Source organism: Neopsephotus bourkii, unplaced genomic scaffold, assembly GCF_033783945.1.
Source record: "Neopsephotus bourkii isolate Nb327-2 ecotype Australia unplaced genomic scaffold, CSIRO-AGI_Nbou_v1 NB_591, whole genome shotgun sequence".
NCBI classification, from domain to species: Eukaryota; Metazoa; Chordata; class Aves; order Psittaciformes; family Psittacidae; genus Neopsephotus; species Neopsephotus bourkii.
The window spans coordinates 1,082,039-1,105,308 of NW_026901092.1; the positions used below are offsets into that span (position 1 = coordinate 1,082,039).

At 41.5% G+C, this 23,270-nt stretch overlaps 1 protein-coding gene across 1 annotated transcript in view; it reads right to left on the bottom strand.

Annotated features, from left to right (window-relative positions):
- The window catches only part of GALNT12 (polypeptide N-acetylgalactosaminyltransferase 12), a 50,064-nt gene extending 27,516 nt beyond the window's left edge, over positions 1 to 22,548 (bottom strand). Inside the window, exons 1-5 of the mRNA XM_061351462.1 lie at positions 22,129 to 22,548; positions 7,215 to 7,384; positions 6,315 to 6,504; positions 3,176 to 3,361; positions 885 to 1,002 (exon numbers count right to left, since the gene is read on the bottom strand). Of these exons, the coding sequence (XP_061207446.1) occupies positions 885 to 1,002; positions 3,176 to 3,361; positions 6,315 to 6,504; positions 7,215 to 7,384; positions 22,129 to 22,505 (1,041 nt within the window). The 5' untranslated portion in view covers positions 22,506 to 22,548. The remainder of the gene's footprint in view (positions 1 to 884; positions 1,003 to 3,175; positions 3,362 to 6,314; positions 6,505 to 7,214; positions 7,385 to 22,128) is intronic.
- Between the last annotated feature and the right edge of the window lie 722 nt (positions 22,549 to 23,270).

Below are 23,270 nucleotides of genomic sequence, written 5' to 3' on the forward strand. Positions count from 1 at the left end.
CATAAATTCAGATCAAACAGCAATTCCAGCTGAGAAATCCCTCTCCAAACAGAAGCTACGTCAACTCCAGGTCTGTGCTTATTATCCTCCCATATCCTTATCCTTTTCTCATTTTTGTGCCCTCTTTGCTAGGATTTATGCACTACAGGCAGCAGGAGACAGGTACAGCAACCCGGAAGACTCCATGCTTCTCTGGTTAACAAGCAGACATCAAGTGAGACAGCCTGCTGATACCTCCTTTCTCAAGAAAGCGGTTTTGTAACATAACAGTACTACTTAGCCCTGAAAACTGGTGTCAGGTGGTAAAAAAAAAAATCAACACAAAGACATGAACCTGCTCACACCTGAGCACTGGTCCCCAGTGGGGTACAGCTCTACAGTTCCTGGAGATTTTGCCCATCATCTTTTATAGCTTTTATACAAACCTTTCCTGAAGTGAAACAGAAAAAGTCTTGAAGAACTGCAGGGACTGGTGCATCCTGCCCCACTCATAACTGCCACCTGCTGCCTCGTGCTCATTCCCATCAATCACAGTGAGAGCCATGGGTCACATTAGAGAATTATACACATTTCTTTCCAATGATTCTCTTCAAGCGCAGAATACAAGCTTCATCTGCTAACATCACACCACTACTTGGATTCTATACCGGTGTTCAAAACAAAGGCATGTTTTTAAAGACTGTTTTTAAATGGCTATTGGGAAGGAAAAACAGCTACAACAAAGTGTGGGAACAAGGAAAAGATTCATATAAGTATCTCCCAAAATACTCTCTTAACACTTGCTTACATAATATCTATCTCACCAAGTAAAAGAGCGTGAAGAAACACACAAGAAGCTTGTTTTCATTCTCAAGGAAAAAAACTCTTTCAATTAAGCCACTTACCCTGAATGAGAATTCAAGGTTTTCTCCTCCCCAGACTTCCATTCCTGTGTCATATGAACCAAGGTAATCAAAGTACTTCTTGCTCACAGAAAATAATCCACCTGCCATGGTTGGAGACCTACAAAAGAGAATAGTAACTCTGAATTGAATAAAGAAAGCAAAACTAACAAACCAATGCAACAGATAAAAAATACAGTATATTTTTATTTTCCATTTTCTGTCGTTGCTGGACACAAAGTAACAGCTATCGAATGATTATTATCAGGCCATTTAGGTTTGATTTTGTAGTAAAAAAACTGTACCTGAAACAATGAAATCAGAGAAGATAAACATTATCTTAATATAAATTTTTGCAATCACAGTGTCTTTGCGAGTGACAATAAATGACTTGTTTCTCACCTTCACACAGCAGAACAAACTTTTTCTGTGGCAGAATTATGAGTCAGCTCTGAAATTTTAAGTGCAATATCCTTATACATTTTACTTAAGTGATAAACATTTTACTTAAGTGATAAGTAAATATTTGCGCTTTAGTAATTAATAACAACTTTATTGATCCTATATCAAGTGGAAAATCTCTCAGACATCAACTAAGCAGGATTAAGTAAATATAACCCTAAAGAGACTTTTCCTTCTTAGAAGATCTGCCCATCTGTTTTTTTTCTGGGAAGGGGGAAAATCAGGGGTCAAGACCAGATCCTCATCAGACATTGTAAGGCCCAGAGCTTCAGCAGACTTAAGGGATGTGCTTTCAGTAGGCTACTGTGTGCATATATATACATAAACTTGTATTTGTGCAGTATTGTCCCTAATTGTCTGCAGTCTTAAAAAATTACCCTCTTTAACGTGTCAAGCATAGAATGCTGGTTGGAACTAAATTCATCTGACACTTCATGCATTTTACTGAACTGCTGTTGAGGTAAATACTAACAAATCCTATGTGCAGTGATCAGTTACTCTTAATCTGTCAAAACTAATTTTACCAGCCATCTTTTTGAAGCAACACTGTCTTACAGTGTCATATGTTGTTTCAAAGAATGGAACGAGATGAGGTGAGACAGAAGGAAAAAAACCAAACTCCATAACCAGGCAAGCTCTTCTGTCTCATTCCAGATTTCATCTTTCCAAACATAGCTGTCAGTGACACCACTCTCAGCACTGCTGCGTTCTTCAGACACTTGCTGAGCTCACAGTAGTCCCTGGGCTAACCATGAAGATTTATTCCTCATCATTTTCCCCTTGGCATGCCAAAGATAATTCTTCTTGTCATGGAGAATAAAAGCATCATATTTATATCAAAGGCATTAAAAATATTTACTCTATTTTGAAACTTTTTTTAAGGAGGATGTAGACTAATATATGTTGAGAAGGATTAAATTACTGCCTCACTTTTCCAACTGAAAAAGCCCCCACAGTTGAGGATAAGTTCATTAATATTTGTGAAGTACTGGGTGTTACTATCATCATAAGTAACCTGGAAAAGACTGAGAAAAATTAATCATTCTGTATTTGTTGTAGTCCGCAAGATATTATAAATATAAACAAAGACTAACAAAATCATGATGTTAAAAATGCCAAACACCTGCTTAATTTCTTACAATACACTTCTGAATACAGGAACCCTCAAGCTATCAGGCTTTTTTCCATAGTGCCCATTTTTCAGATGCATTGCTTGTACTCTTACCTTACCTCTCCTAAAAATATAGCATGGATTGATAAATAATATTGACTGACTACAACTTGTCTTAACACAAAACTAAAACCCCCAAGACAGACAACCACGTGAGCTCCTGAGCTCTTAATAAAACCAATGGTGGGTAGAGCTGTACCATTTCCTCTCAATAAAGAACTGGCAAGCCAGTTCACCTTTGAAAAGAGCTCAAGAAACTGCCACTATTACTACAGCTTAAAGTCTTCAAAACTACTTCTGCCTCCTTATTAGTTGATGATTTTTGTCCATTTTCATCATTGACCATGATACATTTTTTACAACATCGGTTAAACTGCTACAACCTTGCCATGTTCGAGTTTGCCTGCAGAAGCCAAGAGGTCACTTGTGCAGTAAGGATTCTATACGGAAGATTACAGAGGAATTTCAGCTTTATTTTTCCAGGAGTATGGTAAGCTGGAGCTATTTTTAAAAAAAGGAAAAAAAGGGGGGGGGGGAACTAAAAATATGTAATTTTTAGTAATACATTAATTTCTCAAACATTTTTCAGAACCTGGCATTTCCAAGTGAAATCAAGAACGCTTGCAACATTCACAGTTTCAGAAGATGCATGAAATGTAACCTTATCACATCGGTCTTGGACTTCCTCCGCTTCTGTTCTCTTTCAGGGGTACTATGCCAAGTGAAGACCAGCCTCCAGTCAAAGCCACCAATCTGTGGCTCACCAGCATTTCCCAAGTACTCAAATGTATTCCAGTCAATAACATCAATAACAGGGCAGACGACAGCCGATTCTTCTTCTGCAATCCTAGTATGGTTTTAAAAGAAAAGGGTGACTTCCATTAGAAACTTGTCCCAAAAACTATAACTGTCAAGAGCAGATAATGCCTGAATACCAAACGGAGGTTTTAACTCCTTTACAGCTCATGCTGCAATACAAGGAAATAACGGCTACCAGAATAACTACCAGCTTCTTGCTGAGGATGCATCAGGAGGATACATCAGGATGGACTGAGCCGTAGGCATCTGGCAACCATCAGTCTTCCTGGACAGTGGAGGCAAGGTATGCCAGATGGCTTGAGATAACACATTCAGCATCTGGCTTGGCTGCCATTGCTAACACCACATTCTCAACAAAAATGTCTATTTTGTTTTATACAGGCAGCTGTGTTTAAGATATTAAGAGAGCAGCGTGATTATATAGTCCTGCAAAGTTGAATAGCTAGCTAGCCTCTTGGCCCTTAAAGTCACGGCTGTTCTTGTAGCTGTGATCATCTGCAAAAAGTTATACTGAACACTACAACAGTAACTCAGAAAGAAGCCATGAGCTCAAACAAAGAGCCACGCAACATGGGATATAGATCTCCAACAGTGAAACATACACGAAGGAGGCCTCCAGAAACCCTGGCTACATAGGTGATAAAAAGGAGAAACAAGGTAGTATTGCAGAATAACATACCTATCAGCAAGGCCTATATAAAGATAGTTAAGATCTTTATCATACTACAGATACATCAGAGCTGACAACATTTCCTGTAGGCCTACTTCTACAAGGGCATAAACCCCTTCCTCCCTTTTCTCATTACCATGCAGGGCTTTCTGGATCCCTTTCCAAAAGCATTTCCCTTACAAAAGCCAGTGGGATTCTTTTGCCTCAACCTCTGGAAAGGATCCTCTCAATACCAGGAGAGAGAAACATCAAGAATGCAAGCTCAAGCTATGTTCTCTTAAATCACTCTTTAGCAATCTTCTCTACACTAGTCTCAGACATCTCCCATTAGTTCAATGAAACAAAGTGACTTATTTGACTTTAAGATTCTTGTACTTATTTTAGCCCTGATTTTCTGATATGCGTATTCCAGAGAAGAAGGAAAACTGAATTCATTATATTGCCAAACAAGGAAGAGATGTCAGGTATCTGTCATTCAAAAGGAGCTAGTTTCTCATGAGATCATTAAGCTTAAAACCCGCAGGCTGACCAAAGGGCTCCAACTGTGAAATTAGAGCAGCTTGTGATGGTTAAGTGCATCAGAAAAAAGCAGTGGCTCCAAAGAAGTATTGTCTGAGCTGAAATAGAATGCCTTAAGTATGAAATGGTCTCTTGTTGCTGGAGGGAAGATGCAACACAGCTGTTCTCTTCTTTAGACTCTCCCATTGAAATCTTGTTTGGTAGAGCACACAAAAGGGATTATACAAATATTGCTATCTCCTGTCTCACTTGCATACAACTTATGTACAAAGCAATGAGAATGATACGTACACAGAGGGAAAAAAATACCAATAAAACGTAAAAATGCTTTGTTGTTCCTGCAAATGAAAAGGAGTAAAGATTAGTAGCTGGCACATTACTTCAGTTATGAAAGGAAACAGATAAGTGAAAGGGCATCACCTTTTCTGTAAATTAAGAATTAACTAGATGATACAATGCACAGGCAGCTTACAAATACAACTATGTTTGCACTGCAAAATGCTAACACTGTTGTACTGCTTCCACACATTTGAGTTAGATACACCATGAAAACACCCCCTTAGAGATGTATGTCTGCATCTGTAGCTAGAAGGGCAAAAATTCCAAGACACATCCTATGCTAACTTTTTACAGCAGGTGAATTATTGCACTTAAAATTATCCCAATCCTTCCTCAAGATTGCCATCTAGTGGTTCGCTAAAAAAGTGAATAGATTGCAGAACCCTCTCCAGAGTTATGTACTGGTATTTTTTCAGAAGACAGTGTTTAAAACTATGCTTATTCTTTGCTTTTTACCCCTTTCCTGTGTTCACACTATCTAAATTATTCATAGCTAACCCAAAATAATCTGGAATATACTTGGTGTGAAAGTCAGAAACAAATTAAATATGACAATTTATAAATTATTCCAGATACGATTTCAAATGGGCATGGAGAGTTTGAGAACACAAGTTCCACTAGGAATCAGAAAGACTTGCATGCCTCAAGACAGTCTCTTCTTTTGAAAATCTCCAGTTTGCACAGGGCTGTTTTTAATACTCCTTCTCTGAAGCTTACAGAAGCTGGTGGGAAACTTTATATGATGCAAATAGAACCTCTGACCTTGAGGAAAGGACTGTACTGTATCTATCACTATCTGCTAATAGGTTTATGCTTTCAGCACACAGGGCAAAAGCAACACAGAGTTGTGCATATGATGTAGGTGCAGCAGGGTGCTGCAGCGAGGTGTAGCAGTGGCTAACTGACAGCAAGAAGTGCATGGCTGCTGACTACACACGAGCGAGTCTTTAATAGTAATTATTCTGAGTTGTAACAGAGAGCAAGTATTGACATGTTAACTCCCCCTGTCCTATCAGTTCTGATGCTTCATATTCAGAACTGGTTTGGAAAGATGAATTCGCCCAGGATTTGGAAGATGAAGTTTACCAACTTCTATTCCAATCTGCTTACGTGCATGCTGCCCTGCAATAGGGGATGCATCTTTTCAGACCTTCTTATCCACCATCCAGGCTGAGAGAAGAAACTACACTTCCCAAGACAGTTTCAAAGCTGGGGGAGCATTCCTCTGACTCAAAATAAAACTCTCTCTTTTCTGAAGAAAAAGAGCAGGCTGGAGCAAACAAAAGTCCACCTCCTGATCTTCCACACTTCCATTCGCTACCCAACCTCCAGGAGACAAACACAGTGCCTCAGGGACAAGACTGTGGTAACCTTCAGTAAATGTCTGCACAGAGTCATTTTTTCCACCTCAGAAGCATGCCAAACTGTCTGTTCTCCCAGAGCATCACCTCACCTTGCCAGCAGCGGCTCCAGCCAGCCCTCGTGGCATTCACAGTGGCAGTCCAGGAACGTCAGTATGTCTCCTTTCGCCACAGACGCACCCAGCAGCCGGGCTCGAACCAGCCCCTCTCGCTTGTTTGCACGGACAAGACGCACCTTGCGCAAGCCAGCCACGTAGTTTTCCAAAGTCTCCTTTAGATGTTCTGGAACAGCAACAACAACAGAAAAAAGAAAAAGTAGTTCTGGAATGACTGGTTTAGGTCATGCCACAGAAAGCTCCTTTTTTCAGTAGCATATTACTTATGCAGTGAATCTTAAAACTCTGATTCTGCTACACTATCTGTGTTGGGAAGGGACAAGGAAAAAGCACAGAACTTGGATGGATGCAGATCACTGTTACGTTTAAGAAACTGAGTGCTCCATATTCCCCTCTGTGATTAGTTTTCAAATTGTTAAGTGCTTCTAAAACATTATGTGAAACTTTCCACGTTAAAGTTCTATTCTTAACACAATTCATGTGTGGCGGAAAATGCCAACATTGTCTTTGTGCCCATAACTGAAAAAAACATAACCAGGTAGCTCTCACTATACTAGACACCAGGACAACCTTAGAGCAATTGAAACTTGCCCAAATTAGGAAACCTGAAATGCTCTGATCAACCTCTAGGTTACCTATTCATGCAAGCAGTCATGTTACAACACAGCAAATGTGCTTCCCTATTCTAAACTAAATTTGGTCCAGAAGTGAAATATTTCACCGGCATGCTACAAGAAGAACTATTTTCCAGTTAGATGCCTATGTTGTACCATTTTATGGCATGTTACTCAAACTACCTATCTTTTTCTCCCATGGACTGACTGACTAAAAAAAAAACCATCAACAATCAATATTATTTAGGATTATTCTTCCTACCTTTGTCACTGTAATCATCTACAAGGATAATTTCTTCCAAAAGTATATCTGGAGATGTCTCAAGAACACTATGGACAGTTCGCAAAAGTGTTGACCAAGCCTCATTATAGAAAGCTATCACAACAGAAGTCTTCGGCAGGCTGTAATAATCATACTTTTTCTCTCTGCATCTGTAAGGGAGGGGATTACATTTAGTATAGTGCAAAAACATTTGATAACCTTCAGAGAACTATTCTCAAATGCAGATTTTGTATGCTACTTATTAACTGTAAGCAAGAACACATAAAGGATATTAAAAGAACCGTATGTACATGGAGAAGACATGCTAACACCTGCAGGAAACTGGTCTTCCAGAAGTCCCATTTCTGCAGCACCATTATAACTAAAATTCTGCAACCCCCTCAATGTCTAAAAAGAAAAATAAAAGGAGATATTCTGGGCTGGTGTATGTGCAGTAGCTGTCTTTGCACAATGTTACCTCAAGCAGAACAAGCAACGGCCAAAACACGCCTCAAATAATAGAAAGAAAAATAAAACCTAAGTAGTAGAAACAGTAGCATAAATTAATGATAATTTGTGTTTTGGAAAATAAAACAAATTCTAGATGGCAAAAATATAACCATGAAGGAACAGCAACATAGAAAGAAATCATCAACAGAACTACGACGTATGTACACTGAAGCAGAATTTGGGAAAACCACAGAATTGCCAAGATATAATAGTGAAATCAGCAAAAATCACACAGACATAAAAATGCATGTTTTGGTTCTGCGGAAAGCCAGAAAGTTTGCAAACCTTTGGATTAAGCTCCAGAATGTATTTCCTATAAATACATACATATATATGAGTTTCCCTAAATGAACATAAGGATGCCAAGAAACTTACAGCTGCGCCAAATGTGTAAATTGATAAAGATTTCCCTTGTCTCAAAGGATTTAAAAATAATGACAGTATTTATTACCATTTCTTCCTTTTTCTTGAAGCATTCTGTATGAGCAGCTTTCTTTAAAACCAAGAGAAATGGCTTAGAGATGCTTGATTTTTCTTACACCTTAAGCTATCTGCCTGGACTCAGTGGGGCTTGTAAGGGGCAGAAGGACACACTTTGGCTTCTTCTGACTGCTAGATCACAATAGATACTGAAGCAGGTAGGACATCCCTCCTACCAAACCAGAACAGCAGCAAGTCCTGCAAAAGAACAAAGAGGGAAACCAGAGCTGACCAGTAGAAAATGTGACAGTAAAGCCCCTTAGGTTGATTTAGGGGAATCAAAATTCCCCAAAACACCCAGAAAATTGCATTACAAGAAAACTGCTTACTGACAGCATATTGAGAATATATTTACTAGCTGTTTGATGCTGATGTGTTTGTGATAAAGACTTACAAGTGTCTTTAAAGATTAAGCAATACCTATTAACATCTGAAAGAAAATAAAGTCTGAATATTCATAACATTAAAATTCCTATGAGGAAAATATCAAGTACTTTGGTAATATATACCTAAAATGCCATCCAGAGGGACCTTGACATGCTTGTGAGGTGGGCCAATGTCAACCTCATGAAGTTTAACCTTGCCAAGTGCAAGGTCCTACACCTGGGTCAGAGCGATCCCAGGCACAGCTACAGGTTGGGCAGAGAAGAGATTCAGAGCAGCCCTGCAGAGAAGGACTTGGGGGTGCTGGTCCATGAGAAACTGAACATGAGATGGCTGCAGTGTGCGCTTGCAGCCCAGAAAGCCAACTGTATCCTGGGCTGCATCAAAAGGAGGGTGACCAGCAGCTCAAAGGAGGTGATCCTGCCCCTTTACTCTGCTCTTGTGAGACCTCACCTGGAGTATTGTGTGCAGTTCTGGTGTCCTCAACATAAAAAGGACATGGAACTGTTGGAGCAAGTCCAGAGGAAGGACACGAGGATGATCAGGGGACTGGAGCACCTCCCATATTAAAACAGACTGAGAAAGTTGGGGCTGTTCAGCTTGGAGAAGAGAAGGCTGCGTGGAGACCTCATAGCAGCCTTCCAGTATCTGAAGGGGGCATATAGGGATGCTGGGGAGGGACTCTTCACTAGGAAGTGTAGTGATAGGACAAGGGGTAATGGGTTAAAACTTAAACAGGGGAAGTTTAGATTGGATATAAGGAGGAAATTCTTTCCTGTTAGGGTGGTGAGGCACAGGAATGGGTTGCCCAGGGAGGTTGTGAATGCTCCACTCCTAGCAGTGTTCAAGGCCAGGTTGGATAAAGCTTTGGGCTACATGGTCTAGTGGAAGGTATCCCTGCCCATGGCAGGGGGGTTGGAACTCAATGATGTTTAAGGTCCTTTCCAACCCAAACCATTCTGTGATTCTATAAAATTAGGAAGTAATGAGGATAAATGACACTTGGGCAGAGGAGGCAAACAGAAGGCTGCTTCTCAAAGATGAAAGGAATGCTGTGCAACAACACTCATTGTATATGATGTGTATGCATGCATACACCATACAGATATACACAGACAGGTAAATACACATACACACACTGATACAATGAAGTACAAAAATTCCCATCCTTCCAAGCTGTAACCTGTCCTGAAGCAAACAGGGACATCCACACAGAGAACTGCTTCACACCAATGCCTGGTGACAGAAGTGATTTATTTTGCCAAATGTTCCTGTATGAATACATGAAAAAGGAGTGACATTTTGATTAACTTTTTTTAACACAGAAAAACCTACTGTGTGAATACAGTTTTAGAAATACATGTTTACTTTAGCCTACTGAAAAACTTTTATATTCAGTACTGCCAGGAAAAAATTGTTCTTATATGTCACAGTCACTTATACCAGGTAATTTCAGTTAATTTCTTGATGAAAATGGGATAATCTTTACCTACCCATTTTAGAACACTGAAAGAAAAAAAAAATAAATCAAAAAACTCCAGGAAAGCTTTCTCTGGAAAATACATCAGAAAGATTCATGGAATAATAAGGTTGTATTCCATTATTTAAAAAAGGAAATCCAAAAGGTCTAAAAAAGTTGATAAGCCTAATTATAGACTAAAGAATTCAATGGATTTGCCTGAAAATTATATGCTAGAGATGGGAAACATAATTTGGCACAGAGAAAGGTAATCCCCAAACTGTTTGTGATTCACTGTGCATAGCTGCCTCCTTCACTGTGTATACAGCACACTGTGGGAAAAGGTCAGCCTCCTGGGGGACATACCAGAGTACACATTTCTTAGGTTTCTGAATTCAAGAAAGAGGACTATTTAATAGCTCCATGGTGGAAGGCAGCACACAAGTGCATAGAAGTGTCACTCCAGGGCAGCAGGGCAGGCTGCTGGCTGGCATAGCCACTCTGCACGGAGGTGTGCCTAGATCCCTTGCTGCCTACTTACCCCAACAAGATGGTGGGACAAGGCCAACAACAGTCTGAAGAAAGAAACTATCTCTTACCTCGCTTATTAAAATACAGATAGCAGAACTGAAAGCATAGCCCTTTAGTATATTTAACTTTATTCTGGGGAAATACTGCATTCAGTTCCCAACATAAGGAGGGCATGGACCTGCTGGAACAAGTCTACAGGGGGGCCATGAAGATGATTATAGGGCTGGAGCACCTCCCCTGTGAACACAGGATGAGAGAGTTGGGGTTGTTCAGCCTGGAGAAGACTCTGGGGAGACCCTAGAGGAGCCTTCCAGTAACTAAAGGGGTCCTGAACAAAATCTGGAGAGGGACTTTTTATAAGGGCAGGTAGTGACAGGACAGGGCAGAATGGCTTTAAGCTCAGAGAGGGTAGAATTACACTAGCTATGAGGAAAAAAAACCTTTACTGTGATGGTGGTGAGGCACTGGAACAGGTTGCCCAAAAAAGATGTGGCTGCCCCACCCCTGGACGTGTTCAAGGCCTGGCTGGACGGGGCTTGAAGCAACCTGGTCTAGTGGACTGTGCCCCTGCCCATGGCAGAGGGGTTGGCACTAGATGATCTTTAAGGTCCCTTCCAACCCAAACCATTTTATGAAAACTAATCACCACATATTGACAAACTGAAACTGCAAAACTTTTACTTAAACAAGAAGAAAAAACAAACAAACAAACAAAAAAAAATACAGTTACTCAACTCCTATGCATATTTGCATGTTTATCTCAGAATTAATTTCCAAGACATAAATTCCTTACTAGACCGATACAAGATTTCAATTGTTCGTAGTCTCAAATGTTGTTGCTGAAATGAAGCATGCTTTTCCTCATCTTTCTCTACTGAAAGAAATTTCAAAGACTTTTGCTAAATCTTAAAAAATAATCCCACTGGGGAGATCACAAACCGAAAGCATTTAAACCCTGGAAAAATAACAGTGTAAGAAAATCTAAAAACCCCTAAGGAATCCCTGAAATGGAAATACTTAGAAGTGTTGTTGAACAAAAATTAAGTGGCATGCACACGGATACTAAACGTTACCACTTCACAAGATACACAAGCTTCAAAAAAAACACTACAAGTATGAAACCTGACTTAAAGCCCAGTAGTCATAACTCATCCTTCCCATTTCCCAAGTCCTATTTACAACAGAACTACCTTAGCAAATCTGTATCCACCTTAGCAAACTTCAGGATGTATTTTTAGTCTCTGTGTGTATCCAAGCTCCTACCTTTCAAGTGAATCTTTTCACTCCTACTTCAAGTTATTTAGAAAAACAAAAGCATTATGAGTTACAGTATGTCATTAAAATGACAGGGAGGATACAAACTAGTAACAGCACTCCCAAAGTATGTTTTTGCAGATACCGGGAATGTGTATTTATACTGCTTGTACTGCAAGCTGCTTTTGGCTTCTGACTAAAGCACTCTTCAGTGCCACCCTTAGCTGTGTAACACTGTCCTTTCCCAATACAGGGAATCATGTTAAGACAGGATTAATTCCATTTCACATTAGGCATCTAAAAGCTAGGTGCTAACTTTGATATAATCATCTGGACTCTGCATGTCCTTAAAGACAGATCCAGAAGGAATTCACCTCACCCTCCTTAAGTCATTGGCACAGACAACCAGACCTTTGTGGATCCCCTTCTCCCCCTTGTCTATAGAACAGATAACTTTCCTATAACTAAAGTTAAATGACAGGAAACCACCTATAATCCACAAAACAAACATCCAAGTGAAAAAAAATGTATGCACGTTGAGTGAGTTCATTGTCTTCAGAGAAGTACACGTATCTGTAGTGATAGGACAAGGAGTAATGGGTTAAAACTTAAACAGGGGAAGTTTCATTGGATATAAGGAGGAAATTCTTTCCTGTTAGGGTGGTGAGGCACTGGAATAGGTTGCCCAAGGAGGTTGTGAATGCTCCATCCCTGGCAGTGTTCAAGGCCAGGTTGGAGGAGGCCTTGAGTGATATGGTTTAGAGCCAGGTGTCCCTGACCATGGCAGGGGGGTTGGAACTTGATGATCTTAAGGTCCTTTCCAACCCTAACTATTCTATGATTCTATCTCCAGTCAAGCCGATTTTGGAAAGTTACTAGGTAACAGAATTAGTTACATAGGAAGATCTTATTGTCATCACACATGAGCAACCTTTTTTGAAGCCAGCAAAAGAAAGACATAAAGTTTTAAATAGGACTCAGATGTCACTGAAAACCACTGATACAGAACAGATAACAATGATAACAGATAATGCAATGCAAAGGAGTGACACCTGCTCAGCCTCTGCCCTCCAACAGCTTCTGTTCTCTGCTGCCCCACAGGCAGAGCCCTTGTGCACAGCAGAGCTGCACCAGAAAAAACACAGCCGGGATGGCCCTAACCACATCCCAGGGAGTGGGTTGGGACACTGCCCTGCCCCAGCACCAGCCTGCTTCTGCATCCTCCTCCATTTCCCTCAGGCACTCTTTGACACACTGGGTGGATGTTACAGGAATCCTCCTGCTTGATCACTGTGGCTTAAAAGACAGGTATCAAACAAGAAATTCCAAGAAGACATAGCTTTTGTTAATCAATGCAAACATCTACATTTTTAAATTCTAACTGTATTCATCCACAAATCTTTAAATCTCTAGATGGGGAAAGAGAATAATGCTGGTACATACCTGAACACAAACTTAAAACCACGTTCACTATGTATCATATCTCCTGGATCTTTCACTATAGCATCTACTCAAACATCTAACTCCATAAAATACAAACTGAAGCAAAGCATGTAAAGATGCATCATCATACATCCACATGCCTGTGGGTTGTTTTTATCTTTTTACACTGCATTTGCAAGTCATGGTCTAACTGAGACTATACAACTGACAAGTTTAATAATTTAACCTTGGAATCTACTACACTACAAAGTCTTCTGTTAGCAAGTTTTAAAATAGGTTATTTATTAGAAACTGAGGAAACATCAGTCAGGAAATGCCTAAACAAAATTAAATGGGCTATTTTGGAGTACATTTGTGCCAATTAATGTAGTCACTCAATTTATTTCATTGTAAGGAGCTGTTTCTCTTAGAGATGTGTATCTATACACAAGGAGAGAGACTATGAATGTGTGCACACCGGGCATGTTGCCATGAGTTAATTAGGAGTGGTTGCTGACATACTTTTATGTAAGACTTTCACCACAAGTGCAACAATACAGCAAGAGAAAAAACATTTTTAACCTCCAAATTTGATGCTTTATATGCAAAGTTCCTCATATTTTAAGAAAAAATACAAAATGTTTTGCGAGTTCTCAAATATTTGTTACAATCTGTTCATAAATTTAATGTTTTCTAAAGATATGCTAAAGTTTTGCTTTTGAAGTTTCAATGCAAATGCCAGAGAACACAGGCAAGTTCAAGATTGCATAGCTTCTCTCAAGAAGATCAAAACATCACGTGTCACTGCTGTATCTGATTTAATGTGATTTAAGTGACTAGGGTATGTGACATTGCCATATGTGCACCATCACAGTGTCATGTAGCAAACACTGCTAGGGTCCTACTTCAGGCTGGGTTTTACACAGTGGGCCAGGAACCAGGGTTGCTGGGTTTGTTATGGTGGGTTGTGGACATGTTGACTCACAACACAACCTCCTTTTCCTTTGAACAGAGTTAAGGCATTTAAATAAACAGCAGATGCCCTTTTAGTAAGAAGTGTGCTCAAACGTTGCATTTTGTAGGCTGAAAATTAATATGACTGACCTAGAATAATGGCAGTTTTACCTTATCATTTAAGTTGGAAAAGACCTTCAAGATCAGAGTCCAACCGCTAACCCAGAACTGCCAAAACCATGTCCCTAAACACCACAAGTCTTTTAAATACCCTCAGGGATAGGCACCTTCTCCACTCCCACCCCGTAAACTGCAGAGCCAGCAATGAGGACTCAGGGGTCTGCCAGGTATCTTCACCCAAAAGAAAACACCTCCTCCCACCCTCACAAAGCCACAGCAAAGGAAACAGCTGTGCAGTGGTCCTCTTCTCCCCCTTTCTCTATTCCTCCCTTTCCCCCCTGCTTCCAGCAGCAGCAGCAGCTTAGGGTTCAGCAGGTCTACCCGTGAGCATCCTAAGCTTCCGACATAGGTCACAGAGCTGGTTTCTGAGCCACCATGCAGAGTTACCACGGCTGTGTTAACTGCTCCAGGCTGACCATGTATTTGAACAGTCACTCCTCACCCCTCCCTGGGAGAAGGCAACTTAGCACATGAGCCAAAAGCGACACAGCCCTACTGCATCAAAACCTGAGATAAAGTGTGGCGTTTCCAGTGAAATTAAAGGTTATGATAAAGCAAATTATTCTTATCTCCTCCAAACACTACCCAACTTTTCATGCTCCTTTTTTTTTTTTTTTTTCACATAAAAACTACCTTGAGCCAACTGTCAGTCCTGGGGTTTGAGAGGGGGAGACACCAAACCCCAAAAGTGTCTTAACTGCGCATGGAAAGGCTGCAGCTGGTTTTGCACACCTGATTACCCCAAGTGTGTTCAGGTATTACAGAAGAAAGTAACGATGTTGACAGAGGGCGTGCCTTGGTCCAACTAGCAAAGCAGATAGCAGCAAGGTACTGATAACAGGATGGTTGAATTACTGGGGGAAGGCTGGAACACGCAAGCAGTGCAAACTTCAGCAGTGCTGGCCCATGCTTCCCCACCACTCAGTCCCAGCCTGAGCAAATGCTCCCTAAATTGTGTCTGATGAAACAAACCACATTAAGAGAGAGCCCCCCAGTAGAGTCTATGACACCATGATATGATCAAGTCTCTGAAAACAGAGGCTAGGCAGGCTGTGAAATGGCTTCCAGATTATTTGATGTTTTAAAGAACAATTCTCCCAGTGACAGTAAGATCTTGACAAGACAAATTGCCAAACACCATTTTAAGATTTCAGACAATAAAGGGCTGCACTGGCTAGTAAAAATAAAACAAAAAAACCCTACAACAAAACATTGTGAGAAGCAAGGAAAAAGCTGGGGAGCCTACAACTGAAGAAAATATTTGCAAATAAGTTTTTTTAAAAAATCTGTTTAAGACAGATTAAAAATGCATTAAGAAAAACTTGTCTAGAAAGCTCACTCAGGAGGGTGGACTAAGTCTGTATCCTAAAATCCACAAATTCAAGAAAACCATAGTTCCTCCTAAATCAAATTTGTTAGGAAAAGGCAGTGGAATTCCCCACCTAGGAGATGTGCAGATAAGAAGGAATTTCTGCATGTGTTTGTTGGAAAAAGCCTTTTTTTTCTTTTGCTGGTTTAAAACAGTGGTTTCATTTTGCTCAAGCAGTCAAATTGGTTTGCAGTTTTCTTGTAGTGAGATACATTTGCACAGAGCCTTACAATTTCCTACACCTACATTCAGAAACGTACTTTCATGCAATTTGATTCAGGGCAAGAAAAATATTTTGCAAAGTAATATAATAACTGAAATAGGTTACTGTACCTGTCACTAACAGTAGGTTGTGAATGCACCTGATCCTGACATGAAATTGTGTACGGCAAAGGCACTGTTTGAATAAAGAAAAAAAAGAATCTTAACTTGTGGTTACTGTCACTGATTTGGGGACTTTGTCAGGTTAAAAACGAAGCCAATCCAGACATCAGAGGAAGCTGAGAATCTCTACCGGAAAGTGTAAAGAAAAACAGTCAAAAAAAAAACCACCCATTTGAGCTCTTGTGGAAAATGTCTGCAAGTGACTATTAAATGAAGGCACAATGACAAAGCAAACTGACACATTTTTACAGAAGACAGGAAACAAAAATAGGCAAATAACCTAAATACATCATGCTTTGCGTTTTGGAGGGAAGGGGTGATCTGGAAAGCTCAAGCTGCCACAGGCAAGTTCTCCAAAGAGCTCACTTTTTCCTACACGCATAGTAAAAAAAAAAAACCAAAAAAAAAAAAAATATATATATGTATATAAATAAATAAAAATCTCTGCAGTTATTTCACCTTTAAATAACAGATGAAAGAGAAGCTCCTGGGTAAAGTCAGGCAGACAGGGTGGGCTGAGGAGGAAACACCCGGCTGCTGTACCACTTCCTGGAACAGGTCAGGTTAAACTCCTGGCAGGAGCAGCATGCCCATCAAAATCAGATGCTGAGATTTTTGTAGTAGAAGAGGGACCAAAACCTAGTCTTGAGGATTATTCTAGGAATTGGCTAGCAAGATACTATCAGACGAGTAGGTGCATTATTGGGTATTTACAACCCAGTAAACAAAACAAACCATGGCAGCAAGACTGTAAGAGAATGACACTCAAATCTGGGAACAGATAAGAAAAGCAGTTTTGAAAGTCAGAAAACTCTTAGCACAAGATTGTTACACTAAACCCACAATATCTCCAAACCTAAATCATAAGCATAAATCATAGTGACAAAGAAATGTAAGCATTTGTGTATATCTATTGATATAGACACTTTAATTATACAAATACTTAAATACATATAAAAAACATAAACATATAAAACATATATATAAAACCAAACTCTCTCTCCAAGACATACAAAATTATCTAGAATTAAAGAACAGATCTCTAAAGCTTTTTTAACTAGCTGCTGATTACACAGACCACATTCAATATTTTGTGGGCTTCTGTGGCTACTCAAAACCATTTGCCAGGTAAGGAAAGACAGAAAAGACAAATCCATCTGCTTGTGAGTACAAGTGAAATGATGCCAAAGGGCTGATTCAGGCTTCTACTATGAGACAGCACAAAATGCTGAGTCGACACAAAAGTGCCTATCCCTGCCTTGTTCCTTTTGTAACAAGAGTCAGACAAAGGAAGGCTGGTGTGATTTTACAGAAACCATTCCTAAAAAAGGCTTGCAATGGAACCCTACTGCGAGAAACGCAGAAAGAAAAAAGAGAAGGCAGAATGTTTAAAATCAGGAACAATGCTTGAGGACGGTCCTTGGTCTAAAAGAACCCAAACAGAAAACCAGGAAGAATATTTCTTACACACTGCAATAAACTATAAAAGGCTATCTAAGAGACCTTATCAGTTTGCTGCCTAATCCTGCAGTCTTGTAAAATAAGCATGCAACAAGAAGCCCCACAGGACAGGATGCAGCTAGGATGGTGCATCGGACGAGCAAAGCAGCAGCAGGCAAAATTCACAGCTCAGAGCTCATCCTGGTGCACTTCGAGGGCATCAGTCCCAGCAGGACCCTCAGTAAGCCAACGTCTGATGGGGGATGATTGCTTGATTTAAACCTGCTATAATTGCTGCTTCCCATATGGCATAAACTCAAGAAATGAAGGATAGGCACTGGGAAGACAACCTGGGCCATCTTGACATTATGATCAGGAAGTGAAATTCAGTGTGGCAGTGATGTAGTCTTGAAAGAGATGGCTAGGCAGGCTGCTGAATCTCCATCCTTGGAGACTGCTCAAATTTGACACGACAAGGATGGTCTTTAGCAACATGCCCTACCACTCAAGTTGCCCGGCTTCAAGTAAGAGGTTGAAGTAGACACTGAAGAAGTTCCTTTCAACTTCCTCCATTATCTGACCCTGTGGCATGTTTCACTTCCAGCATTGTACAAACTGTATCACCATTTAGTAATTTCCTTACATTCTTAAGCATAAGATTTTACTAAAAGACCATTTTTTATAGTTTCTGTATATGTTTATTTAATTTGGTTATATGCTTAAATGTATATATTTATGTATACATGTAAGTACATACATGCATATATACACATACATAACTCTGGCCAGCAATAAAACTAATAAGTTCCTGTGTGATGAAACACAGCATTATCAGTTGCTGACCTTGAGTGCAGACAGTTAAAGGAAGCAGGAACTGTCTAAAGGAAACAATAGAAGTTGTCAAGTTCACCATATCTGTTTCAATAGAAACAGGATCAGTTCTCAGAAAAAAAAACAAACAACAACATTACAGCAGTCTGAGAACAAGAAGGAATAAAGGCCTTCGAATATTTACACTGGCAAAAATATATCACTAGGAGAAATATCTGAAGCTGAAACTTTATAATAAAGTGACATTTTGTATAGGTTTCATAGTCAAATATGATCAAACAATACATTATTTGGGGAAGTAATCCCAGTCAAACTATTCTTCTCTTCCTGCACAGTATTAGCAGGCAGAGTATTAGCAAATAACTACTAACAGCATCAGCAAATAACAGCATTAGCAAACAACTACTGCCACATTTCCGGTCTGACAGCAGGTCCAGGATGTACAACATGTAGTGGTGGAAAAAGTCTTCTGTCATCCGTTTCTGATAAAGCAACACCCTGTATCACAGTTTCACAGAACCCATTTACAGGCTTACTGGTTCACATACTCTCAACCTTATCAGCAAAATTCTAGTTTCCCCTAGACTGCAATGTTTGTGATTTTCTCAAATTCACACCCAGACAGCAAGTTCACTGATGACTGTATAAGGACACTAAGGTTAAAAGGAGCAACAGGGCATCCAGGTGGTGGGGACACTGCCTCTCTTCACTTCCCTTTCTTTCATCCTCCCATTTTCCTGGTATCTAAAATTTCCAGACTCACTTCCACACACATAAGAATACACTGAAACAGACAAAACCCCGTAGCCCAGAATAAAGTCTCCAATTATAGTATCTGTCAATAGCTCATGAATACTTAATTTTCTAGTCAATAGGCTTCCTTATGCTTTACAGTAAACAGATTTTCAGAACAAGAAGGTGGGAGAATCTGGTTCATGCATTCACCTAGCCATGCTCTAAGCTGAATGTCATTGGGTTCAACACAGATTTCTGTGGGGCTTTACCAAGGACCCTTCACTAAGAAAAAAAAAAACAAAACAAAACAAAACAAACCCAAACAAGTGCTTCCCAGCTTTTATACAGTTATTTATAAATGCAGGAAATTTTCACCTTATTTCACAGCCTTTTAAGGAACTCATCAAAAACCTCTGCAAATAACACCACACTTCCTTATCCCTAAAATTACAACCTGAAGAAATCAAACAGGTGTGAGAGACATGTTATCCTTGATAAAAGCCAGGTTGACTCGTAACATATCAAACCTACCTATTTGCTATTAATTCTTCTCCTACCACCATTTCTAAATAACATGCCTGGAAGAAATACAAGGCTTGGCAGCACATAGTTCACTGGTTCTTCTTCAGGACTGCACTAAAAAAAATAAAAATGGTGTATCTGTCAAATTCTGGTCTACAGGTACCAAAATTGTTTCATTGATCATATCTCAAAACTTACTGCCTTTGCATTATTTCTGTGGGCAGTTGAAGCCTAGCTGAAGTCTACCATTACTACTTATTCCCTACCATTGTAGCCTCACCCATCACTAAATTAAAGACCACAAATGGTCCAGATTTACCAACCTCAAAAAAAAAAAAAACTTTACTCATATTTTCCTTAGAGATGACATTTCAACCCACATAGCCTCTACATGCAGTGAATTTTTTATCCCTATGGGCTTGGCGATACCTTTTTCAATACTTTTTTTTTTTTTTTACTTCCATCTCTTACATGGTCTTCCTTCTTAAGACAGGCAGTAAACCAACTTGCAAAACTGCCTTTGTGGAAGTTATTTTTTACATTTGCTATGTGAGCTGGATAGATGTCCAGTGATGTTTCTGCCATAATTTAGATTTTCTGTGTGAAAAGGCATGAAGCACCTGCTAGCAGATACTACAACATTACAATACAGCCCAGCCTCAGAAGGCAATTATCTCTGAGATTGCGTCACTGATGCTTTGCAATCCTTTTGGTTTGGATACATTTTGTCATTTCAACATCCAAATATTCCAGTCAAAAAGGGTATGTCACTGTAGCAAAATCCATCTGCCCATTTACATTATTTTCATTTCAAGGATTATCCCCACCACATCTACGTCCCCTGCTCAACAACTATGATTTCCCACTTCCTCTAACATCCTGTCATAGAGCAATGGCAGGAATCCAAAATATTGCATTGAAACAATTTAAATTCTTCCCACAGAAAAGCAACTAAAACAGTACTTTTCAGCCTATAGTCTACAGACTGTATATAAGGGGAGAATAAAAGATGACTAAATAAAACAAGCCTTGTGTCAGGCTTAAACTTACAATAAAAAAGCCTTGCATTTTCATTGCAATTTTTTGAGCGCTATCATTGGATTCATGTTCTAGATTTGGCATTTATAACTAGAGTTGGGTGAGCAACCAGACAGGACATACAGACGTTAAGTAAACACACATCAGAGACAGAGCCCTCCTTTTTCCACAGCTCTCTGCAACCATACTGTACAAACCCATTGAAATGAAATAAACCGGCTGAAGCCAAGCTCAGGCAAAACCGAGGAGCAGGCGCTGAGGATCAGTAGCAACCCCAGCTCCGTCCTGTCATAGAATGATTTGAGTTGGAAGAGACCTTAAAGATCATGTAATTCCACCCCTCTGCCACAGCAAAGGACACCTCCCACTAGACCAGGTTGCTCAAAGCCCCATCCAACCTAGCCTTGCACAGTTTCCCTTTGGCTGAAGGCACATATATGTAACCAGCCCACAGGACAGCCCACAGTGAGATGAACCACTCAGCTAAACCAACCATTTGCGTTAGGCCCAGTCAGACTCGCTCGGCAGCGCTGACTTTATAACTGCACTGAACCACTGCCTGTAAACTAGAATCATCTTATCAAGCAGTACCTAATCCTTAGATTCAAATTTCTTATGGCATCATCTAGCATTTAGTGTCATAACTGTAAATGTAATTAGCAAATGTAAACTGTCCCAGCAACTAAGTACAGAGAAACAAGCGAAGCGCTAGTTTAGGTTATGCATCTCTGGGAGCATAATGCTCCTCGTAAATCTGATGATAAAACAACCTGCTCTATTCTGTGTGGCATAAGACATCTGAATTCAATGCAAAGCCAAAGTCTGGAATCATCACAGAATCATAGAACAGTTTGGATTGGAAAGGACCTCTGGCGATCATCTGGTCCAATCCCCCTTCCAATGCAGGAGCCACCTAGAGCACCTTACATAGGGACGTGTCCAGGTGAGTCCTGAATGTCTCCAGACAGGGAGACTTCACAACACCCCTGGGCAGCTGGGAGTGACTGGAAAAGTATGCTGCTGTCCACGGTGACTTACCCGGGGAACAGCAAGAGGAGTAACAACGCACCAAATCGCTGCGTACGGGCTGAACCTACACCGCTCGGGCTTCCAGAGCAAAACCGGCTCTCCCGACTCGCACACGCACCACCAACACTCTACTTTTCCTGCCTTGTGGGGGAGCGGGAGCCAGAAAAACCCATGGAGGGCTTTAACTCTGTGAGCAAACGCCGTGATTTGAAAGCTTTTTGGGGGAAAAGGTTTTAAAAACCTCCGCGTTTCCCAGCGAGCCACGGCTGGGACGCGGTTATCCCACGCTGACCACTGCCACCGAATGCTCCTCCGCTCGGAAGAGCCGCTCTAGGGGCAGGCACCGACCCCGGCCCGGGTACCCACGGGACCACTCGGCAGCGGGTACTCACAGCGGGTTCCAGCGCTCGGGTAGCCGGCGGTGAAGGGAGATGCGGTCGCTCAGGTAGATGTTGATCTGGTGCCCGCGGATGCTCTCCTCCTGGAGCCGCTTCTCGGCCGGGCTCAACTCCAGCCGCACCGCCCGGCCCAGCTCTCCCAGTGCTCCGGGGTCCAGCGCCGGCTTCGTATACACCGGCTTCCTCAGCAGCTCAGCGGCAAGCGGAGGCTGCGGCGGGGCGCGACGGACGGCGAGGCGGGGCGGCGAGCCGTGCCGCCAGGCGAGGAAGCCGACGGCGGCCAACACCCCCAGGGCGAGCAGCGTGCTCCCGCCACGGCAGCCCCGGCCCCGTTTGCCCCAGCACATCCCGCGGCCGAGGCGGCTAGCCATGCCGAGCAGGCGGCCGGGCAGCTGGTGGCCTCTCCCGGACACGGAGGCGGGCGCGTCTCCGCCCCAGGCGGACTCAGCGAAGTTCTCACGGAGCTTCCCACACCGCGGCAACGCTGGCCCCGCCAGGAAACCCGCCCGGCTCCTCCGCCGGCGGCTCCTCCCTCCTCCCCGCCCCGCTGCCGGACAGCCCCGAGGGGCGCGGCGCGGAAGAGCCGCACACGGGGCGCTCCGCACTCCGGAGCGCGGAAACAGCGATGGGTCTGTGTTGCACCCGCGCCCCGGCAGGCTCCCCGGGTGAGGTGCTCGTCGGTTTCATAGAATCATAGACTCAAGTAGGTTAGAAAAGACCTTTAAGATCATCAAGTCCGACCTTTACCCCAGCACTGCCAAGGCCACCACTAACCCATATCACCAAGGGCCTTATCTACACGGGTTTTGAACACTTCCTGGGATGTTGATTCCACCACTGCCCTGGACAGCCTATTCCAATGCCTGAGCAGCTTTTTGGTGGAGAAATTTTTCCCAGTATTAGGTCTAAACTTCCCCTGGCACAGCTTGAAGCTGTTAACACTTGTCCTATTACTTGGGAGAACAGACCACCCACCTCCTCTCTCCATCCTCCTTTCAGGTAATTGTAGAAAGTGATAAAGTCCCCCCTTCTCTTCTCCAGACTAAACAACCTCAGTTCCCTCAGCTGTTCCGCATAAAACTTATGCTCCAGGCCATTCACCAGCTTTGTTGTCCTTCTCTGGACCTGCTCCAGCA